Source organism: Podarcis raffonei, chromosome 2, assembly GCF_027172205.1.
Source record: "Podarcis raffonei isolate rPodRaf1 chromosome 2, rPodRaf1.pri, whole genome shotgun sequence".
In the NCBI taxonomy this organism is placed as follows: domain Eukaryota; kingdom Metazoa; phylum Chordata; class Lepidosauria; order Squamata; family Lacertidae; genus Podarcis; species Podarcis raffonei.
In genome coordinates, this window is record NC_070603.1 from 108,592,488 (window position 1) to 108,616,318 (window position 23,831).

Here is a 23,831-nt window from a genome sequence, read left to right on the forward strand (position 1 = left end):
TAAGAAAATAAGAGGCAACAAGACGGAAATGCATTTTCAGTGGTATACTATCTTGATATTCACCGGTGGTCCTGAATAGTGTGCTATGCGGATTGTTGCCTAATAAAACGGTGAGGTGTTGCAGGTCCCTTTACAAGGGCCTCTGCCTCTTCCATGACAGTTGTTGTGAGCTGCTTGGAGCAGAATTTGGAAAAACAGCACAGAAATAAAGTTGATTTTGATGGTTCTAGAGCTACACCATAAATACTTTTGTCCAGGCTTGCACTCTCTTTGATCTGGCTCTCAAGAGCAGCAAACACTGTGCTATTCTCATATTGCAGAAGTCCGGATGTCCATAACATAAGACAAACTTTATGAAACTGTTTAAAAATAAATAAATGATAATCAATGGGTCGTTTCTGTTTAAAGGAAGCCATAGCTTCTCTATTGCTGAATCATTCTCCTACCCACAAGGTCTGTTCCAGGCTCATCTGATTCACTTAAAGTGATAGTATCTTCACAGGCCTGGAGGAAATTGGTTTCTTAATGAGCTGGTTTGCTATGCCTAATAAAGGATATATTTGATTTGATAGATAGATGATACACACACACACACACACACACACACACACACATATAACAAACCCCCATACCTACACTATATAAAAATAAAAGCCTCACCACCCCACCCTTCCTCTCCTCCCTCTTCTTCCCCAACTTTATACTAAGGTCTCACAACAAATGTAACCGATTTGTAAGGACTGCACAACCTGAAAAAAGAGCAAGGCTTTTATAAAGCAAGAAAATCCTTTTAATGAAAATATTTTTTTAAAAAAATATATAAATAAATGCTGCCCCTTTGCACAACAGCCAATCGGATTGGAGAAGGAAGTTGCTCCCTTTGATCCTGCAGGCAGGGGCCCCGGCAAAGACTCACAACTTGGCTCCCACCTCCCTGCGCTTGCAGGCGCAGCCCGGCATGGATGCGGAGGAGGAGGAGGATCCCATGCGAGGCCTGCAAAAGGCTGCCCTTTGCTCCATCTGCCTGGAGTATTTCCAAGACCCGGTGTCCATAGACTGCGGGCACAACTTCTGCCAGGCCTGCATCGCCCAGTGCTGCGACGACGCCCGGACCCGCTTCTCCTGCCCTCACTGCCGCAGGAGGTCTTGCAAGAAAGATTTCAGGCCTAACCGGGAGCTGGCGGAGATGGTGGAGATCGCCAAGCGGTTCAAGAGCCAGGTGGAAGAAGCGCCGGGAGAGAGGATGGGCAGGTGCCAGAAGCACCGCGAGCCTCTGAAACTCTTCTGCCAAGATGACCAGAGCCTGATCTGCGTGGTCTGCGACAGGTCCAAGGAGCACAAAACTCATGCAGTTCTCCCTGCCAAGGAGGCAGCCCTGGACTACAAGGTAAGAAGGCAGTTGATATAATCTTTATTGTCATTGTCCCATGCAGAACAATGAAATTGAAAAACCTACGTAAAACATTCAAAACCCCCTAAAAACTCTGAAACCCCATTTTAAAATACACTATACTATAGAGACCCCTCTATACTTATAGAGACCCAGGTATTTTGCTTTTATATGTATTTAAATATTTTCCAAGATTTTTTTCAATCAACATTTTTTTCATTCATCTTAACACCAAATTCATCTTGTCTGACTCCCCACCCACACCCCACGTTTCCAAGTTCCACATTTATTTTCCCTTGCATAAACAACAAAGAAATAAACAACTACCGGTACCTGACATTTAGAAGACATCAGGGAAGTTTTTAACGTGTGACATTTTAATGTATTTTTTAATCTTTGTTGGAAACCGCCCAGAGTAGCTGGGGAAGCCCAGCCAGATGGGCGGGGTACAAATAATAAATTATTATTATTGCATATAATTACTTTTATCCAATTCATTTCCAGTTCTTATTTTTAGCTAAATTATCAAAATACTTCATAAATGCTCCGGGCCGGATTTTGGTTTGATGAGGCCCTAAGCTACTGAAGGTAATGGGGCCCTTTATATGTCCAGCTGCCCTTTGTCCACAACAAATAGTCGTACCTCTGGTTACGTACTTAATTTGTTCTGGAGGTCCGTTCTTAACCTGAAACTGTTCTTAACCTGAAGCACCACTTTAGCTAATGGGGCCTCCTGCTGCTGCTGCACAATATCTCTTCTCATCCTGAAGCAAAGTTCTTAACCCAAGGTACTGTTTCTGGGTTAGCGGAGTCTGTAACCTGAAGCGTATTTAACCTGAAGTGTATGTAACCCGAGGTACCACTGTATGCTATCTGGTAATTTATGGACCTAATAGGTATCTAAAGCCATTTGCACATGTTGCCGTGCATCCAGACCATGCAGAATGTAGGCACCCTATACATAGAAATGAGCAAACCAGTGATCTTTTAGCAGGCTAGCAGGCGGGGCCCATGACTTACATCCTAGGAGCCTACACAACACAAAACACTGTTGCTTCATGTAGGATTTATTTTCTTTGTTTTTCATTTTATATTTTAGAAATGTACATCCAGGTTTTTCTTTCTTTAATTTTTTGGGGGTCCCCAAGAGAGTGGGGTCCTACACTATAGGTTGTTTAGCTTATACGTAAATCCGGCACAAAATGCTGCATCAATCCTGCTAGTGTTTAAACACATTTACAGTGTTCCTTAACAAAAAATTTCCCCCAATCTTACTTACATTTCTTCTCGTCTTGATGCCTGATCTTCGCAGTTAGTTTTGCCATTTTGGCATGCTCTTATCATCTTGATTAGCTGTGCTTCCTTTGTTGGAGCGCCTTCTTTCCACTTTTGGGCAAATAACATTCTAGCAGCCATGATAGCGTACATAAACAGTTTCTTTAGATTCCTTGGTATTTATTCCCCTGTCCATGACCCAGGTTTCATTTCGATTTGTACTGGCAGCTAACATCTCTGACTGTGACAGTGTTGGTGGCAAATTGGATTGTGCACATGCTATATATTTAAACCACACCCTGAATTTGAACAGGGAGAAATGTAAAGTATTGCACTTGGGCAAAAAAAATGAGAGGCACAAATACAAGATGGGTGACACCTGGCTTGAGAGCAGTACATGTGAAAAGGATCTAGGAGTCTTGGTTGACCACACAAACTTGGCATGAGCCAACAGTGTGACGCGGCAGCTAAAAAAGCCAATGCAATTCTGGGCTGCATCAATAGGAGTATAGCATCTAGATCAAGGGAAGTAATAGTGCCACTGTATTCTGCTCTGGTCAGACCTCACCTGGAGTTCTGTGTCCAGTTCTGGGCACCACAGTTCAAGAAGGACACTGACAAACTGGAAAGTGTCCAGAGGAGGGCAACCAAAATGGTCAAAGGCCTGGAAACGATGCCTTATGAGGAACGGCTAAGGGAGCTGGGCATGTTTAGCCTGGAGAAGAGGAGGTTAAGGGGTGATATGATAGCCATGTTCAAATATATAAAAGGATGTCACATAGAGGAGGGAGAAAGGTTGTTTTCTGCTGCTCCAGAGAAGCGGACACGGAGCAATGGATCCAAACTACAAGAAAGAAGATTCCACCTAAACATTAGGAAGAACTTCCTGACAGTAAGAGCTGTTCGACAGTGGAATTTGCTGCCAAGGAGTGTGGTGGAGTCTCCTTCTTTGGAGGTCTTTAAGCAGAGGCTTGACAACCATATGTCAGGAGTGCTCTGATGGTGTTTCCTGCTTGGCAGGGGGTTGGACTCGATGGCCCTTGCGGTCTCTTCCAACTCTATGATTCTATGATTCACACCCAAATCCCGGGGACTGTGGTTGGCACTTTGCAGAGCTACAAACCCCTGTCCTTAAGGTCTAGGGACAGGATGTGCTGTAAATGCATGGTTTGTACACGGTTACTGCTGGAAAATGCACGCAGCAGAAATACCATGGGATTTAGTATGAAAAGAGTCAATTCCACAGAGAGAGTCCAAAACGATACGCTGATTTTCGTGTCGCTTTTAATTTGTATTCCACTTTTCTATGTTACTGTACACAAGGTGGTTTGCAGCAACAAACTACACAACAAAGAACACACACCTTACAATAATTGATCCCATGCAACAACAAAAAATCATAATAAAGCATAACTTTAAAATGGAACGACATTCAATGCCTGTTTTCAGTATGTTGCAGGTGGGCCAGTTAATTGGGTTTTTGTTTTTATCTTGTGATTTTACTTTGTAACTGCCCTGAGAGGTGGTATACCAATTTAATGATAATAATATCAAATAAAGTAATATTCAATAATCTATTAGAATATAGTGGCACACAATAACATTAACTCTTAAAACAGCGACAAGTGATAATTAAGCAGAAATTCCTTCTTAACAATTGCAATAAATAATGAGCAAACTATGATAAATGAAAATAACTGCAAGGCACAACACAGAAAACACCGGATCCAATTGAGAAACAAAGACACACAACTTTAAAAACTAATTTTTTAAAATCCCTAGACTCCTCTTCTCCCTTCCCAGCTGTTTCTGGGAGGGGCTAATTAATTGCTCAGCTGGGCTTGAATGAGCTTTTTCCCTCTGCTTTGCATTTCCTCACTAAGAAAGCTGACTTCTGCTGAATTATTTTAGAGTCTCTCTGTAGGTTTTCTTTTGGTGGGACTTTTCTAAACAACTTCCAGCCAGGAGCACTGTGGACATAAGCCAGTTTGAGTTCGTCTGTCCTTTTAGTGAAGCAGTTCCTTGTGAAGAATTCGGCAATAACTTGGGGTGTGTGCCTTTAAAGCATGCATGTTCCCTCTAAAAACTCTTGACGTTGTACAGTGGTACCTCGGGTTACATACGCTTCAGGTTACAGACGCTTCAGGTTACAGACTCCGCTAAACCAGAAATAGTGCTTCAGGTTAAGAACTTTGCTTCAGGATGAGAACAGAAATCATGCTCCTGCGGCATGGCAGCAGCAGGAGGCTCCATTAGCTAAAGTAGTGCCTCAGGTTAAGAACAGTTTCAGGTTAAGTACGGACCTCCGGAACTTACCACAAACAGTAATACAGATTGGTGAGGGATTTACTTTTAAAAATAAAACATTCATACCGTTGTTAATTGTATGAATAGCATCTGATTTTTCTGTCCTAGCAAAAGTAAGTATTTCTCCCTCCCCAGGAACAAATTCAGACTGAATCACAGAGTCTTAAGCAAGAGCGAGAGAAACTGGAGGAGCTTAAACAGGCCGGTAAAAGGACAACTGAAGAAAATCTTGTAAGTCCCTCTTTTAATTAGCATTAACCCAAACTTTGTGGGGCGGGGGTTGTGAGAACAATCTTGAAAGTTATTTGTGGAATGAATAATATCCACTGGGAGGATTGACGATGATTTTCATTTTCTTCCTGCGTTTGTTCACAAACTGCTCTGGGACTAAGTGATTTCTTAATTATGGTACTTCTGACCCTGCAGTCTCTTGTGATGTGTAGGAGTCCTTCTTTACCAGTGCGGCCTATTCTGATTGCTGTTGCAACATACAAATGGTCACATCTTATACACACAAGTATTTGGTGCCAAAAAAACCCACCCCATCCCTCATTCTGTATCTTGAACAACATTAGAAATATGTAAGAAAATCTGGCATTTATGTAGCATTTTTCCTAAATGGCTCACATACGTTATTACAGTATTTCTATCCACATAGCAATACAGTGGTTCCTTGGTTCTCAAACTTAATCTGTTCTGGAAGTTCATTCCAAAACCAAAGCGTTCCAAAACCAAGGCGCTCTTTCCCATAGAAAGTAATGCAAAACGGATTAATCTGTTCCAGACTTTTTTAAAAAAAGCAATTTAACATGAATTTTACTATTTAAGGAGACCATTGATCCATAAAATGAAAGCAATAATCAATGTACTGTACAGTGGTACCTTGGGTTGCATACGCTTCAGGTTACATACGCTTCAGATTACAGACTCCGCTAACCCAGAAATATTGCCTCGGGTTAAGAACTTTGCTTCAGGATGAGAACATAAATCGGGAAGCGGTGGCGGTGCAGCAGCAGCAGGAGGCCCCATTAGCTAAAGTGGTGCTTCAGGTTAAGAACAGACCTCCGGAACGAATTAAGTTCTTAACCTGAGGTACCACTGTACGTGTATGTGACATGAAGTATTTTATATAGGGGCACATTCAAAAGTCAGTATACGGTCCATTCTATCCAGGCCTAAGTGTTTACAGGATTGCATTGTTAGTACTTTACCCTTCTTATTTACCCTTTAATTACAGGAAAAGTTGGGTGCTGAAAGGAGGAAAGTTGCATCTGCATTTGAGCTGCTGCATCAATTTCTTGAAGAACTGGAACAGCCCATTCTGGATCAACTGAATGAGCTGGAGCTAGAGATTAAGAACGGGCAGGAGGAAAACGTTGCCAAATACTCTAAGGCAGTTTCTGTCCTTGAGGACCTGATCAATGAGATGGAGGAGAAGTGTAGGCAGCCGGATAAGGAATTCCTGCAGGTGAGAACATGAATTTGTCAAGAGGTTTTGACTGAAGACTAAAATATGTGGAGTCCTGCAAGTCCCGGATTTGGCGGCGATAATAGAATCCGTGGGTTATTTTATAGGCAGAGAATTTTGTGAAGCCTTAATGGCTGAACAAATATATTGGGGCATAAGCTTTTGCAGACTTCATCAGAGGTGTGAAGTGAAATCTTAGTTAGCAGATATATAAATGAGAAAATTGGAAGTGAAATGGCAGTGAGGTGCCAAATTTACAGTCAGTGATAATGAGAGCTTAAATACAGAGCTACCTCAGGTTACAGACTCCAGAAATAGTAGCTCAGGTTAAGAACTTTGCTTCAGGATGAGAACAGAAATCGTGCACCGGCAGCGCAGTGGCAGCTGGAAGCCCCATTACCTAAGTGGTACCTCAGGTTAAGAACAGTTTCAGGTTAAGAACGGACCTCCAGAACGAATTATGTTCTTAACCCGAGGTACGACTGTATGTTAAATGGGCACAGTTTAAAACTTTTACAACAGCAGATTGGTGATAATTGCTGAATTACTGTTTTGCCGCCTGTAGTTAGGGAGCCATTCACAAGAAAGTCACGGATAGCACAGATACAGGTTAGCACTGGAAAGCTAATAACACATATTGTGTGGTAGCAAACCTTTGTCTTGATTAAATCCACAAGTGAGGGTATTAAACTTCTTGAAGAATTCTAATTAAACTGTTTCACGTTGTCTTTAAGATGCTGCAAGATACTGTTTCAGTTCAAAATTTGGTTCTTTTAGAATTAGTGTTATATGGCAGCATTGCCAAGTATATGCTAGCCACTGCTACTAACATGGCTCTGGTTAATAGATTGCTAGGTTCTCTGTTTCAAGAGTATGGAAAAAGTAAACATAGCCATATTGCTCCATAAAAAAACCTGACAAAATGAATTTCCTTCCCGGAGGGTCTTGGTATAACCCTAAACCCATTTAGCACTTACCAGAGAGCCTCATTTGCACGTCTCCAACTACCTTGCAGGTGGCGTCGCGGGTGGCGCTGTGGGTTAAACCACAGAGCCTAGGACTTGCTGATCAGAAGGTCGGCGGTTCGAATCCTTGAAAAGCTTGCATGCTACCTTGTGATGTTTGGGTTAGCCTGATAAAGGGGTTGCTTAAATAATGGATTTGGCGATCCGCAACATGTCTGCTCTTAAGATTAGCTGAAGGAAGCAGAATGGCCTTGGAAAGGATTTTATGTCCATAATGCGAATTTCATTTTCCTCTGCTTTTTCACCCTTCTAGAATGTCAAGGACACTTTGAGCAGGTATGTATGTGGCCCTTTCCACCTCCTTCTTCTGTAAAGGGTCTGAGGACTGACTTCATATGTGCATGTCCTGGGATAGCTCAGTTGGTAGAAGAGCGTGAGACTCTTCATCTCTGGGTTCAAGCCCTGCATCGGGCAGAAAGATTCCTACATTGCGGGGATGACCCTCCCTTCCAGCTCTGAAATGCTATAATTCTAGGTCCATCATCTGAGCACTGAATGCATGATAACTTACAGGTAAATGTGTGCATTGGCTCCACTGAAAACAAAAGGAGCTGGTTGGATGTTGGTCGGTAAAGACTTGAAATGGTGGCGCATCAGCGAAGATCAGGCTGGAGTTGGGGCACAGCGTGAAATTATCCTAAAGGTTGCTTACAATAGATGGTGATACTTATGCACAAACCCACAGAATCTAGCAGTCCTGAGTCCCCTGGCTGATGGATGGTGGAAAAATAGGCTCCTCTTCGGCTCTGCAGTCCCAGAGCTGAGTAGATTTCCGGCAGGATGGGAAGTAAACTCCCTGCAGCAACTTCTTTTGTGACCAGTGATTGGAGCAAGGCTGGTCATCTCTTTGCTCCGGTGTTCTTCAGCTTTCAGTTCCGCAGTGCCAGAAGTTGTTTAAATAAACAGGATGTGTGAAGTAAGGGCTTATCCACACTTTCCAGGCTCAGTTCTCTGCTTAAAAACTCTGGGTCCAAGCATTTTTCCTTTTTTGTCCTGGAGTTTCCTCTATGAAAACTGCTCTTTAGCTCTCAGTTGGAGCAAATGTCAATTTGGGCTTTCCGTGGATTGCTATTTGTTCCAAGTCAACTTTAAAGGGTGGGTTTTCTTTTTTCCAAATAGATTTTTATTAAGGTTTAAAAAGAAAAATACAAAGATTACTATTGAATATCTTTTTTGTCCAAACTAAAACATTAATGTAAAGGCAAAAAAAGAGAAAGGAAATAGGAGAAAGGAAATAAGAGCAAGAGAGAGAGAGAGAGAGAGAGAGAGAGAGAGAGAGAGAGAGAGAGAGAAAGGATGATATAGAGAAAAAGGAATAGGAAATGATTTAAAAGAGTGAAAGAGAGAGAAGCTGAGAAGCTAAAAAACTTTTTAAATGATTTTATTGAAGGTTTTTAACACTGAGCACTAAAATCCAAACACATTTATAAAAAGATAATAAAAAGCATTATATCGAAGAAGAATAAAGAGAGAGAAAATATAAAATAGAATACAGTGGTACCTCGGGTTACATACGCTTCAGGTTACATACGCTTCAGGTTACAGACTCCTAACCCAGAAATAGTACCTTGGGTTAAGAACTTTGCTTCAGGATGAGAACAGAAATCGTGATCCGGCAGCGTGGCGGCAGCCGGAGGCCCCTTTGGCTAAAGTGGTGCTTCAGGTTAAGAAGTTTCAGGTTAAGAACAGACCTCCGGAATGAATTAAGTACTTAACCCGAGGTACCACTGTACCCATGATCCTTACAAAACACCATTATGTAAAAAATATAGAGAAAAAAGGAGACATAATTAAGATAACAGAAAATAATAGAAAAATAATTAAAAAGAAACAATAAAGAGCAGTTTTTTGTGGTGAAAGCTCTGGAACAAAAAAGAAAATAGGTTGTTCAGACATGGAGCTTTAAAGCTCAAACTGTGCCCGGAAAGAGCAGAGGAGTTAAGCGTGGATGAGCCCTAAGAGTCAATGCGGAGAGCAGGAAAGGGAAGAAATGTGGGAGAGGACAAGAACAGGTCAGAGGAACTGATCAAGACAGTGGAAAAGGGAGTGATGGTAAGAAGTCCGATCAAAAGAGCATTGGATGCCAGAAAGCATTTTGATAAGGTGCAGCAAGGGAAGCCTATAGAAAACCTAGTTCCTAGGCTGTGTCTGCTCCTTAATCCAAAATTATCTTGCCACAGATTGCCTTCCAGAATAATTTCAGTGAGTTGTCCTCTTGCCTAGGTCTAAGAAGAGACCATTTCCTTTGGAGGAGGTTCCTCCAGATGTAAGAGAGAAACTCAGTGCATTTTCTCAGAAAAACATTTCCCTAGCAGAAACCCTGAAAAGAGTCAAAGGTAAAGGACAGTTGGCCAAAGTCCTGTTTCTCCATCATTTCTTGCTGTGGGCTTTCCAACTTTCTTACTGGGTTTTTCTCCTGACGGTCCTACACTTTTCCTCCTTCAGTGTATTCGAAATGTATCTGGTTTTGTCAGTGGGGAGAATAAAGAGCTGAGATAAGTATGCAGAAAAGATTCTTCAAAACCTATACTTGAGTATCAATATTAAACAGTACAGATAAATCTGTTTTACCACAGGAACCTTAGGCAAAGGGAGAATAATAATTTTGCACATTGATTCTGCCCCTTAGTCCCTGGTATTTGACACGTAGGATTCTAGACTCTCCTTCTGTCTCTGAACTTCAGCTTCTTTCTCCAATATTTAGTATGAAATTGGAAGCCTTATGTCATATTATTCCCCCCCTTTTTTTCTAGAGTCTTTGTTACTTGAACTCCAAGAGAAAGAAGACGATAAGAAGTCTTTAGAAATAGGTGTGTAGAAAAACAATTCAGAAAACGATAATATTAATTATATAAAAACAAAATAGAATTTGTGTGGTGGCCCATGGAATAAAAAAAACCCAATAAAACCAAAGCAAAATGGTATAAAAATGCTTCATCTAAATACAGCTAGCTTTTGTTCAGTCACACGGGCATTAATTTCAATGGATCAACTCTTGAGTAAAAGTAAGTTGGATGCAGCCCTACAGCAGCACACATTTGGGGCTCTGAATTTGCTAAGCAAGGATAAATTTCTGTGGCATGGAAGGAACTTTGCAGGAAATACAAGTACATTCTTGTGGCATATGCCGTTGTGAAAAGCACTACTGTGGGAGCAGGGCCAGGCCAGAGGAGTCCCTGAACAAGCTGCCCTCTGCCCCTTTGTGCTGCCTTGGTAGATCTTCCATCAAGGACATTAAGATAGTGGCTGCATCTGCATCTATTTTGCCTGGTCCTCCTCTGCTGGGTGTTGCTGCCTTTTCCTGCTGCTGCACATGGTTGCCTCCCTTCTCCCCTGAAGCTTACAGGTCCTCCAAGTACCCCTGTTTTCCAGGGACAGTCCTGGATTTACAGAAGCCACCCCGGTCTCTGATTTGATCCCGAAATATCCCAGTTCCCCCTGCTTTTATCGGAGAAATGTTGGAGGGTTATCCAACCCCCGAGCCATCTGTATAGGGAGGGTTTTTTAAAAAATGTTTAATGTTTTCTTGTGTTTTTATATATGTTGGAAGCCACCCAGAGTGGCTGGGGCAACCCAGTCAGATGGGCGGGGAATAATAATAATAATACAGTCATACCTCAGGATACAGATGCTTCAGGTTACGTTTTTTCGGATTATGGACCGCCGAAACCCGAAAGTACCGGAATGGGTTACTTCCGGGTTTCGGTGGTTGCGCATGCGCAGAAGCGCCAATTCGCGCTTTGTGCGTGCGCAGCTGCGGGTTGCAAATGTGCATCCCACACGGATCACGTTCGCAACCCGAGCGTCCACTGTAATAGGATAGGACGTCCCTATTTTCATCAGAGAAATGTTGGCGAGTATGAGCAGGGGCACTCGACACAGCTCAAGTACGCGATGTCGGGGCCCTGTGGCATTAAAAACAAGATGGCTGCCACCCCAGCTACTTTGCTCGCCACTCTGACTGATATATTTTCAAAGTATAAACACAAAGCAGGACCAGTGGCTTGGGGAAGAGTCGCAAAGGCCAGGTAGAGAGGTTTGTAGGCCATTTGGGGCCTGGGCCTGAGGTTCCCCACCCCACCCACGCTGGTTCCTAGCTTTGAATGGCCAATGGGTGAAGTCAGATTAAATGTGGCTCCTGTCAGTCTTGTGTCTGCCAGGCCCAAAAGACTGCAGGGTTCAGTGAACCCCAGGATGAGCTGCGATGGGTGACGGAAGCAGAAAGCATTGTGAAATCTTGGCTGTATAGAGAAGGCTGTGCAGGTGCGCGAGGCCTTGGCTGAAAAGGCATTGTTTCCTGGCCCGGCGAGTGCTGACGCCACAAGACTGGGAGAGGTGCCAAAGTGACGTTTGTTTTGACATTTATTGTGGGTAAACAAAGAGTTCTGGGTCAGGAATCTTTTAGGTTTAAAGTAGGTGAGCTGCAGGGAGCATTGCAAGATGTCATTTGTAACATACTGTGATGTGTGACTAGATTTTCTGGTTGTAGCCAGCTAAATCACTGCATGTACAGAACAGTTGCCACGACCTAAACAGAGCTTCCCTTTACCCTTTGACACACACCCCAACCTGCTCTGAGTTTTCACCAACACAACAGAGCAGATTTTGGAGTGCTGGGAGGGGTGGAGAGAGACAGGAAGTTCTGCTGCACTCACAGAAGTCATTCTGTGCACACAGTGATAACAGCTGCATGGAAGGAACCCTTCTTGCTTCCCTAGTTGCCTTGATTCTTTATCCACAGTCCATTTACTGAGCCTTCAGTTCATTCCAGTTGCAATATTGAGCTGGTCTCTCTTACCTGTTTAGCCTCGACCCACTGCAGTTCTGAATCCCGATTCTTTTCCCCCCAATGGTGGATTGGCCAGGGAGGTTAGCTGAGACTGGAAGCCACTGTGTTGAACCCAAAGGGGAACTGTTCCAGAAGTTTTGCTTACGCCATCTTGGTAGTCAAGATAACCCACAACTAATCTGTAGTCGCTGTAGCAATGAGCCCATGTATTCACTTGCTTTGATATAATAGACTTGCTTTGATACGTTACCCTCATCCGGAAGCTTGGGGTGCTGGGCTCTGAGCCCAGAAAAGGGGAACAATCTGTAAAACTTGGGTATTTGCCACCTATGCCCTCATCTGGGCAGACAAAGCGTTGGGAAGTCCTAGACAAAGTGTATAAAGAACGTTTGCGTGTTTGCTTGGGTGCAGACAAGCCATCTCCTTGCTGTGGTGTCCACCCCAAATGTCTAACGGTTAGGAGACCTGGCAGACTTTTAAGTTTACACCTTTACAGTGGTGCCCCGCAAGACGAATGCCTCGCAAGACGGAAAACCCGCTAGACGAAAGGGTTTTCCGTTTTGGAGGTGCTTCGCAAAACGAATTTCCTATGGGCTTGCTTCGCAAGACGAAAATGTCTTGCGAGTTCCTGCGGGGTTTTTTTCCTCCTCCCCCCCTTTTCCCAACCTGCTAAGCCGCTTATCAGCTGATCCACTAAGCCGCTTAACAGCTGATCCGCTAAGCCGCTTATCAGCTGATCGCTAAGCCGCTTAACGGCTGATCCACTAAGCCGCTAAGCCGCTTATCAGCTGATCCGCTAAGCCATTTATCAGCTGATCCGCTAAGCCCGCTAAGCCGCTAATAGCGCTAAGCCGCTAAGCCGCTAATGGACTTGCTTCGCACGACGAAAAAACCGCAAGACGAAGACACTCATGGAACGGATTCTTTTCGTCTTGCGAGGCACCACTGTATTTAATAAAGCACTGGGACTGAACATACAGAGGGATAGCTCAGTTGGTAGAGCATGAGACTCTTAATCTCAGGGTCGTAGGTTCAAGCCTCACAGTGGGCAAAAAAATTACTGCATTGCAGGGGGTTGGACTAGATGACCCTCGCGATCCCTTCCGAGTCTGTAAATTGTAATTGTATTTTCTCACTCTGGCGTTTTTGGCATCCTTCAGTATACCTCAGGGGTCAGCAAACTTTTCCAGCAGAGGGCAGTCCACTGTCCCTCAGACCCTGTGGGGGGCTGGAACTATATTTTGAAGAAAAAAAAATGAACGAATTTTTATGCACCACAAATAACCCAGAGATGCGTTTTAAATAAAAGCGCACATTCTACTCATGTAAAAACACCAGGCAGGCCCCACAAATAACCCAGAGGTGCATTTTAAATAAAAGGGCACATTCTACTCGTAAAAAAACACTGATTCCCGGACCGTTCGCGGGCCGGATTTAGAAGGAGATTGGGCTGGATCCGGTCCCTGGGCCTTAGTTTGCCTACCCATGGTATACCTTCACCCAACCGCTCCCATGAGCACTCCTTTGGGCTAGTGGTTCAGAACAGTCACCGTACGGCTCACGTGCCCCCTTGAGGTAAACAGGAGATGTTAGTGGCAAGCCTTAACTTTCTGTTCCTCTCTTCTCTATTTGCAGCCAGTGTGACCCTGGATCCGGGCACAGCGGGCCCCTACCTCATCCTTTCTGACGACGGGAAAAGTGTGTGGTTGGGCGACACCTGTCAGAAACGTCCCGGCTCTCGGGGCCGGTTTAACGTGTACCCCTGTGTGCTGGGCTGCGAAGGGTTTGCCTCGGGAAAGCACTCCTGGGTGGTTCAGGTGGAGTCAGGCGGGAGTTGGGCTGTGGGTGTAGCCCAAGAGTCTGTGAAAAGGAAGAAGAAACTCAACTTCCGGCCTGAACAGGGGGTCTGGGCTTTGGAGCATTTGGGAGCCAATCATTACAGAGCTTTGACATCCCCTCCAACCCCGCTGCCCCTAAGAAAGGCCTACAAAAGAATCCAAGTGCATCTCGACTACGAAGCAGGTCAGGTGACCTTTTTTGATGCAGAGAATGAAGACTTGATCTTCGCCTTCCCATCCAGCCGCTTTGCAGGGGATATAATTCATCCCTGGATGTGGGTGGGGCTCCGGTCCCGGCTCAGACTGTGTCCCTAACTTTACATGCACTTTGGAGTAACGGAAGTTGATGTTGTTTGGCCTATGAGCGGAGGAAAAGCATCTTAGGCTTATTCACTTCCTTGCCCCCTCCCAAAGAAATGTATTGCAAATCTGTATTTTTCCAGACACTGGTGAGAGACTCCAGTTTCCATGTGAACACAGCTTGTTCACTACTGGAAAAATTGCACAAGAATTTACTGGCCATCTGAAAAGCTATAAAATTATTGGAAGTTTCTGTTATGTGTAGAATAGGATAATGTTAGTCACACAGGAAGGGAACAGGGTGGTGACGGGTGTGGTTTTTTGTGTGGATTATACTACACATTCCCATGTATTCTGGGCCAGCCTTTGCCAGCATGAAACCCTCCATATATCAGCTGCCTGGGGCTTATGGGAATTGTAGTCCAAAGCTAATTGTAGTCCAAAGCGTATGGAGGGAGCCAGGTTGTATTGCTAGCTTGGCTGGGAACAGTGGACTTCTTGCAACTAGCCTGCACCAGAGGGACAGCATTTGTATTTTAATGCAGCCCCAGACTAAAGTAGATCTTCTTGCTGTTAAAAAATAGTGCAAAAGGGAAAGGGACAGCACCACATCCCATCTAGGAAATAAATTACTAGATGTAAGATACTGAGCCATGAGGATGAAATAGCTCACTAAGGCTTGTACTCCCAGTTTGCTTCTCTGAGGGATTCGGCAAAGAGTTAAACTGCAGTGACAGTAACGTAGCATGGACCTTCTGAAAGATGTTCTGTTTGGTTGGATTTAGCACATTAAGGGCGATTGGTAGGGTTCCTTACAATTGAGGGGTTTGAGGAGAACAAAAGCAGGGCAGCTGGGTTGGGTTTCTTCAACCAAATCTTTACCGTGTCCTGTTAAAAGTGAATTAACAATTCATAACTGAAAATAAATGGTTATAACGTTCTTGTCAGTAGCGTGTATGTGTCTGTAGAAGGTATTAAGAGAAAAGTGTGGGTTATGGTCAAATGGAAAAGGGAGCCGGGATTTATTTCAGTGTTGGAACTGGTGGGAATTTTGGCTTCTCCAGCATTCACATATATTGCAAGGAAGCATAAAGTTGGCTTTACTCAGAGTAGGCACGTGAGAATCCAAGCCATGTCCCATTTCAGACTTCTCTTGCTGTTCAGACTTCTTGTTGAATGCAGTTGCAAATTGGTCCTCAAGTGTGCAGCTTATAAAACCATACAGTTGTGAGCCATACCCAGCTGTATTGCGGTAGTTAAAACGCTTGGCGTTGTATCCAATGTATCATACTCAAGAGTAGGCCCATTGAAACGAATGGACATAACTAACAAGGCACGTGGATTTCAATGGGTCTGTTCTCAGCTGGATGCAGCGCAAGAGCGCTGAGATCAAAAGTTCAGAGAGCTCAGGCTAGGAGCTTGGTCCTTCTGCAAGCTGCTATCCCTCAACCTTTCTAAAAGAGGAATACTGAATTACTGAAAGAATGTAGATGAAGCGCCTTCACACTAGAAAGGTACCCTAGAACAGGCACCCCTAAACTCGGCCCTCCAGCTGTTTTGGGACTACAACTCCCATCATCCCTAGCTAACAGGACCAGTGGTCAGGGATGATGGGAATTGTAGTCCCAAAACAGCTGGAGGGCCGAGTTTGGGGGTGGCTGCCCTAGAAATAGTAACTGCTGGCAGGGGGGGCATTGTTAGGGGTTGGCCAAGAGGCTCTGAGCCTCATGTAAATCGTGCCAAGCCTTTGATCTGTCCCTGCCCCCTTTTTTGTAGAATAAAAGCCTTGCTTCCAACACAGCTAGATGCTTTGAGAAGCTCTCAGCAATATTTCTGTTCACGCTTTTTTTAAAAAGCCACTTAAATGCAGGGTGGGGAAGTTGTCGCTTTCCACATATCATAGGGCTAGAAGGGGCACCCAAAGGTGCTCAAGTCCAGCCCCCTGCAACGCAGAAATCACAGTTAAAGAATCCCTCACAGATGGCCATCTAACCTCTGCTTAAAAACCTCGAAGGCAACTCCTCAACCTTCCAAGGGAGCCCGCTCCACTTTTGAACAACTGTTACTGTCAGAAAGCTTATTCCTAATGATTGGTCAGAATTCCTTTCTTGCCACATGGACCCATTGCTTTGGGTCCTAACCTCTGGAGCAGGAGAAGGCTTGCTTCATCATCAATGTGACAGCCCTTCAGATATTTGACAATCACATACCATGTTGTTGGACTCCCAACTCAACATCGGCCCTAGCCACCGTGGCAAATGAGCAGGGATGATGAAAGTTACAGTCCTGCCAACGTTTTGAGGGCCACAAATTTCCCATCCCTGCTTGAAAAAGCTTGCTGTACCCCAATACCGTATCTCTAAACGTGTGCTTTTGTAAGGACACAACTCTTGTGTTTTAAAACTGACTGATGAACAGGGTTGCTGTAGTCCAGTTCTTAAGAGCAAGGAAAGGTGTACGAAAATATTTTAAACTATTTTAAAAAATTTATTAAGCAGAGTAATACAAGAACAAAAAGTTTGGCTTACTTTACTAACTGTGCCAGAGAAGATTTTTTAAAAACCTTGCACGCTGTTCTGGGGGTGCCCCTGACCCTTGGGGTGTGTTGGGGGGAAAGTTTCCTTGCGCTAGCCGTTCCTTGTGCTGGTGTCTGCTAGTGGACAGGTTAGTTGAATCCGGCTGTATATATAAAGGTAAAGGGACCCCTGACCATTAGGTCCAGTCGTGACCAACTCTGGGGTTGTGGCACTCATCTCGCTTTATTGGCCGAGGGAGCCCAGCGTACAGCTTCCGGGTTATGTGGCCAGCATGATTAAGTTGCTTATGACAAACCAGAGCAGCGCACAGAAATGCCGTTTACCTTCCCGCTGGAGTGGTACCTATTTATCTACTTGCACTCTGACATGCTTTTGAACTGCTAGGTTGGCAGGAGCAGGGATCAAGCAATGGGAACTCACCCCCGTCGTGGGGATTCGAACCACCAACCTTCTGATCAGCAAGCCCTAGGCTCTGTGGTTTAACCCACAGCGCCACCCATGTCCCATGGCTGTATATATAGATAAAGATACACACACACACACACATTCTACAGGAATTATTAAGCGATGGCCATGGTCTCTTGGGCGGGTGGGCAGTTATTTGTTTCCTACTTTCCAAGTCATAGAACCAGAGTTGGAAGGGACCCAAAGGTCATCTAGTCATCCCTTGGTTTTATTTCATGATCGAGTAACAAAACATAGCCATTCATTTCTTTTGTTTAAAAGTACAGTTCCTCTTCCTTGTTAGACTACTGTATTCCTCCTCTCTTAAGATACAAGACAATGGAAGGTGGCAATTAGATGCTGGTTGGAGCATGTCCCGTCTCATAAGCAACTGCCTAGCACTGCCAACATCAAACAGAGGAACCACAGAGAAAAGGAGCTCATTCCAGTGTAAAAACAGCGTAAAAACTCTTTTGGTTTCTGTGTACCTCCTGGGGTCTGAAGGTCAACCTTCCCTTCTCTTCTCCCACCACCAAGAAATTTCAAAGGCTGAGTTGGCATCCAAACTAAGTGATGCCACGGCTAACCTGCCCCATGGACTTCAATGAGACTAAAGCGTGGCTAATTTAAGTTTAGTTCCAGTCCCACTGTTCTACTGCAGTTCTCTTGAATTGAGTGGGAACCTCCACACCAATCCTGCACCATGCACTCCTTGTTGAGGGTTCAGTGGGTCCCTGAACTGTGAAAATGCCTCTTGTCTGCCTAGCTGGAGGAGGAGATGGGCATGGGCTGTGTGTATGTAAAAACCTCTGACTTTTGCATTCCTGCAAGGTAGCCTATTGCACCAATGCCAGAGGGCACACCTGTGGCTCCGCCCACTCTTTCCTCTGGCTCCACCCACCACTAGCATGGGGTTCCTGACAGACTGCACAGGAGGCAGCATAATCCTTGGGCTAAAAGAAAAATATGATTCCCCCCCTCTAGAGTATATTCTGCACTCGCACAAGGACACAGGCCAGTGCAACATTCCATTTTTAAAAAGCACCGCATGCCCAAGTTTCTAGTCCTTAAGACAGCAAAGACAGACACTGCCCACACGTTTCCAGAAGGCAGAAGGGCTGAGCAAGATTTCCAAGGGCCAGAGGGCATAAGCCTCTGCGTCCTGCATCTCTCCCTGCCCTTTTCTATGACCTGCAAGATAGAACAATTTATACTAGAAGAGTTTGGATTTGATATCCCGCTTTATTCCTACCTGAAGGAGTCTCAAAGCGGCTAACATTCTCCTTTCCCTTCCTCCCCCACAACAAACACTCTGTGAGGTGAGTGGGGCTGAGAGACTTCAGAGAAGTGTGACTAGCCCAAGGTCACCCAGCAGCTGCATGTAGAGGAGCTGGGAATCAAACCCGGTTCACCAGATTACGAGTCCATCGCTCTTAACCACGTCACCCATAAGGTACCCAACGCCCCAGAACTCTGCTTTCCTCAGCGAAGGAGCCCAGCTGCCTCGGTGCAGAAACTTTTGTTTTTCCGGCACACAGAGTCTTGCTTGAGAGCCCCTCCGTGCAAACCTCTTTCAGAAGAAAGCCAGATGGCGGCCTCCATAACTTACAGAAGCGGTTCCTTGCGGAAAGCGGCCTTCAGGAAGACTCGACTTCCTGCTCGGCCGGAGTGCTGACGTTCGCGCCTGGGTTTTTGGCAGCGCTTTTGAAGTGGACCCTCCGGTGGCTGACCAGGTGCGAGCTCTGGTTGAACCTCTTCCCGCACTCTGGGCACTCGTAGGGCTTCTCGCCCGTGTGGATCCTCTGGTGCTTGTTCAAGTCCGAGTTGCGGATGAAGCTCCTGCCGCACTCAAGGCACTTGAAGGGCCTGTCCCCCGTGTGCATGCGCTGGTGCGCCAGCAGAGCCGAGCTGTAGCTGAAGGTCTTCCCGCAGAGGAGGCACTTGTAGCGCCGGTCTTCCTGGTGGGACTTGCGGTGGACCAGCAGCTGGTGGGTCATGCGGAAGCTGGCGGGGCAGTCGGGGCAAGCGTGCAGCTTCTCCGTGTGCGTCTTCTGGTGGGAGATGAGGTGGGACTTGTGGCCGAAGCGCCGGTCGCACTCGGCGCAGATGTAGGGCTTCTCGCCCGTGTGCGTCCTCTGATGGGCCGAGAGGTTGGAGCTGGTGCTGAAGCACTTGCCGCAGTCCCGGCACGCGTAGGGCTTCTCGCCCGTGTGCGTCCTCTCGTGGGCGCGCAGCTGCGAGCTCTGCCGGAAGCCCCTGCCGCAGATGGCACACTTGTAGGGCTTCTCCCCCGTGTGGATGCGCCAGTGCTTGATGAGCACCGAGCCTTCGCTGAAGCACCTGCCGCAGTCCGAGCAGACGTAGGACTTCTCCCCGGTGTGCGTCCGGCGGTGCACGATGAGTGCCGAGCTGGTGTTGAAGCTCTTCCCGCAGTCGGTGCATTTGTACGGCTTCTCCCCCGTGTGGAGCCTCCGGTGGGTCAGCAGGCTGGAGCTGTGGCGGAAGCTTTTCTCGCACACGTCGCATTTGAACGGCCGGTCGTTCGCGCGCATCCTCGGGGGGCCGTTCTCGTAGTCGAAACAAAGGTCTCCCGCAAACGTGTCCCGGCAGGTTTCCAGGCCCCTCTTACGGGCTTCAGGCTGCTCGGGATCTGGAAAGTCCTCGCTCCCTTCCGATAACGTCTCGTGCAATTGTTCAGCATCCGCTCGCCCGGGAGGTTCCTCCTCATTTTCTCTCTGGATCCAATCTTCGCCGGCTGGAAGAAAGATTGCAATCAGTCATTCCCTCTCCACAATGCGGCCACAAGCTACGGGGAGTGTAGCTGAAGAGCAGGAAAGGGTGTTACAAACTGGGAAAGATAGTGAACTTTCAAGGAGGACTTGAGAGGTCAAGATTGTGCTGAGATGCGCAACTCTATGGCCACTAGGAAATAAAGTGGTACCTCAGGTGAAGAACTTAATTCGTTCTGGAGGTCTGTTCTTAACCTGAAACTGTTCTTAACCTGAGGTACCACTTTAGCTAATGGGGCCTCCTGCCGCCACCGCATGATTTCTGTTCTCATCCTGAAGCAAAGTTCTTAACCTGAAGCACTATTTCTGGGTTAGCGGAGTCTGTAACCTGAAGCATCTGTAACCTGAAGCATATGTAACCCGAGGTACCACTGTAGTCAGATTTGACCTGTATAAAAAACCCTCTCTTGCACAGAACCTTCTTTTTTTCCTTGCACCTCGGTTTCTAGATACACTATTAAATCTCCCATCTTGCCTTCCCTCCACCACAGCAAATCATCATCCACCACAAGTGGGGTGGGAAACCTCCGGTTTGCAGGCCAAATTTGGCCTGCCAGGCCTTCCCATAAAAAAGTCTGCCAATCCCTGCAAAGCCCAGGCTTGAACCGCCTGCCTACCAGCTGATGGGCAGCCAGTGCAAGCCTGCTCAGTTCGGCTGTGCACATGAGCTCCTCACGGAGAACTCATGCACAAATCCCATCCCTGCAGAAGCCAGACATGAACTTCCCACCTACCAGCTGATGGGCAGGGAGTTCAAGCTTTCAAAGCACCTCACAGAGCTCTCTGCAAGCTTTTTGTGGTGTTTTGAAGTCACTACAGTGGTACCTCGGGTTAAGTACTTAATTTGTTCTGGAGGTCCGTTCTTAACCTGAAGCACCACTTTAGCTAATGGGGCCTCCTGCTGTCGCCGTGCTGCCGGAGCACGATTTCTGTTCTCATCCTGAAGCAAAGTTCTTAACCCGAGGTACTATTTCTGGGTTAGCGGAGTCTGTAACCTGAAGAGTATGTATCCTGAAGCGTATGTAACCCAAGGTACCACTGTATCTTCCTGCATCCCCTGAACTGAGTTAAGGAGTCAATGGTAGGGAAACAACAAGAGGGCCAGTTGAGAAGGGGGGGGGGGGAAGGGGAAAGGGATGGGGCAGGAGGATACTGAGCGGAAGCAGAGGGCTCTGCTTCGGTTAATTATACTTTTGACCTAACTACACTTTCCAGATGTACACTCAGCATCACTAGTGTGATGCATATTGTGATTTGCTTTTCATTTTTAAGAGACCCAGATAATATTTTTTTCAAGTGGACTCTCCAGTTCCTAATGTGAAGCCTGACAAGTGCCCCGTGCTGATGCTCTAGTGTGAATTCCCAATGAAGTGTCGTCTGCTCTCGAGGCACTCGAAAGGCCTGTCTCCAGCAAGCATCCTCAGATAACCAGCTGCAAGCGCAGCCCTTCTTGACTACAAGATTGTTTTCCTGACTGTCCCCTTAAGTCCTTAAATGAAAGGCTGGTGCAATTGAATGCGTGTGAAATCTCGCCACTTAAGGACCCAAAACAGACTCTCCCCAATGTGCCCTTTTGGATGAAAAAGGGAATCTTAAACAGTTTACTTACAACCCCCATTTTGGAAACTTCTTACTTGCCGACACATTTAGTTCAGACGCTCACTGTGCCACTTTTTGTTCTGCCTGATGAGGAGCTTTGCGTTACTCAGAAAGCTTGCCCGCTTTTGATTAGTCCAATAGCCTCCTTACCTATTTTCTGATTTTAGGCGACAATCCTATACCCACCTGGGAACAAGCCCCAATGAACTAAGTTGGACTTACTTCTGAGCAGACACATCTAAGGCTGCGCTGTCAGAGGCACATGCTCCAAACTGCCTTGTCCCTTGAAAATCACTACTGGGATCAGCGTACTTCTTCTAATGTGATAAATAATAAGGCTGGGTATTTGAAAACCATAGCTTTAACAAAGGTCCGTATAGTTAAAGCTATGGTTTTCCCAGTAGTGATGTATGGAAGTGAGAGCTGGACCATAAAGAAGGCTGATCGCCGAAGAATTGATGCTTTTGAATTATGGTGCTGGAGGAGACTCTTGAGAGTCCCATGGACTGCAAGACGATCAAACCTCTCCATTCTGAAGGAAATCAGCCCTGAGTGCTCACTGGAAGGACAGATCGTGAAGCTGAGGCTCCAATACTTTGGCCACCTCATGAGAAGAGAAGACTCCCTGGAAAAGACCCTGACGTTGGGAAAGATGGAGGGCACAAGGAGAAGGGGACGACAGAGGACGAGATGGTTGGGTAGTGTCTTCGAAGCTACAAACATGAGTCTGAACAAACTGCGGGAGGCAGTGGAAGACAGGAGTGCCTGGCATGCTCTGGTCCATGGGGTCACGAAGAGTCGGACACAACTAAACGACTAAACAACAAAATTTGTTATCCTAACACATCTATAGGTGAAGCAAGGATTCTAACCCAGGAACACATCACCAATGGCACAGCCATGGAAGGATCCTTAGTCCAAATTAATTGCAAGCATGGGTCTTGAGATTAGGCAAAGATAAACTCAAAATTAAAGTAAAAACATCTCAACAGCGTGGTCACAGGAGGCGTTCCTGGGGCATCAAAAGACCAGCGAAGGGTGGGCAAGGAAAGTTGTCAAATGGTAGGGAAATGACGTGCATTTTAAGTCTCCCGGTAGAGGTTTTAAGATGCGGGGTTCTGTGTTTGCCCTTGATGTGAAACCTGCAACCCTTGGCCGGCCTTGCTGCCTCAAGAGTCGCCTGCAAAAATACTCCAGCAATAACCGGATCACCATCAGTTTTTTTTTCCCTTTTTGGCCGGGGGTGGGGCACCCACAAACTTGCCTCAGGCACTTACCGGGGTCCATTCCTATATGTATATATATATATATGCGTCTGCCTGGGTTTTATCCTGGGGAGAAGCAGGGGTGCAGCGGAGCGAACACCCAACCCGGAGCCAGACTGTGACCGCATTCCTGTGGCCTTTTGTACGGCCCCCGCTAAGCACCATGGGAAATGTAGTCCTGGTGGGCAAGGGGGGGACGCATCGCTCTCGAGGCATTCTGGGAATTGAAGTTCGGCTCGGACTGCACTCTTCCCCCGGCTCGTCGCTTTGCAGACTCGTTGGAAAGTGGTGCTTAATTGAAACGGGTGGGGGAAATGTGGGAAGAAGATCCAACACTTTTGTAGGGAGCAGACCTGCACCTGAACTCACTTTCCCGTGGGCCCTGAGTGTGAGTGCTGCTGGGTGTTCGAGATGCACTCTGCACATGCTTAAAGGGCACTCTTCTCTATGGTTCGCATGCTCCAAGCCTGCGTGGTTACGCATATGCTCCGATCCTGGGATCGGGCAAATAATGCAAAAACCTGTTGGAAACCGACTGAAACAAGAGCTGGAAAAACTGAGATGGCATGCAAAAGAAAAATGCAAAAATGGGGGACAGGGAGAGCGCCCCTCTTTACCACCTCCTCTTCACTTAGCAAAAGACACACACACCAAAAAAACAAAACCCGTGCATATGATTTGCAGATGGGAAAACATAGGCACGTGAACGTTCTTGTATGAGCTCCATAGTGAAAAATAATAATAGCAATTTAGGAGCGGAAAGCTGGGTGTTTTGCGTTTCCTTCCAATTGTAAAATCCACTTGC

The 23,831-nt window shown here is 46.0% G+C and overlaps 2 protein-coding genes across 2 annotated transcripts; one reads left to right on the plus strand and one right to left on the minus strand.

Annotated features, from left to right (window-relative positions):
* The first annotated feature begins 935 nt into the window (after positions 1–935).
* LOC128408907 (zinc finger protein RFP-like) lies at positions 936–14,815 on the plus strand. The gene is made up of 7 exons (XM_053378955.1): positions 936–1,387; positions 5,108–5,203; positions 6,210–6,440; positions 7,719–7,741; positions 9,689–9,801; positions 10,219–10,275; positions 13,890–14,815. The coding sequence occupies exons 1-7, from the start codon at positions 959–961 to the stop codon at positions 14,405–14,407; spliced, it is 1,467 nt and encodes a 488-aa protein (XP_053234930.1). The 5' UTR covers positions 936–958; the 3' UTR covers positions 14,408–14,815.
* Positions 14,816–18,595: 3,780 nt separating this feature from the next.
* On the minus strand, positions 18,596–23,169 carry LOC128408922 (zinc finger protein 239-like). The gene is made up of 2 exons (XM_053378992.1): positions 23,039–23,169; positions 18,596–20,128 (listed from the first exon to the last, which is right to left on the minus strand). The coding sequence occupies exons 1-2, from the start codon at positions 23,046–23,048 to the stop codon at positions 19,011–19,013; spliced, it is 1,128 nt and encodes a 375-aa protein (XP_053234967.1). The 5' UTR covers positions 23,049–23,169; the 3' UTR covers positions 18,596–19,010.
* Between the last annotated feature and the right edge of the window lie 662 nt (positions 23,170–23,831).

What these genes read in the sequence shown, in the direction of transcription:
- LOC128408907 (XM_053378955.1), top strand. Translation starts at nt 959, where the DNA reads ATGGATGCGGAGGAGGAGGAGGATCCCATGCGAGGCCTGCAAAAGGCT. An exon ending in CGGATAAGGAATTCCTGCAG is followed by an intron (nt 6,441 to 7,718) that starts GTGAGAACATGA and finishes TCACCCTTCTAG; the next exon opens with AATGTCAAGGACACTTTGAG. An exon ending in AACCCTGAAAAGAGTCAAAG is followed by an intron (nt 9,802 to 10,218) that starts GTAAAGGACAGT and finishes CTTTTTTTCTAG; the next exon opens with AGTCTTTGTTACTTGAACTC.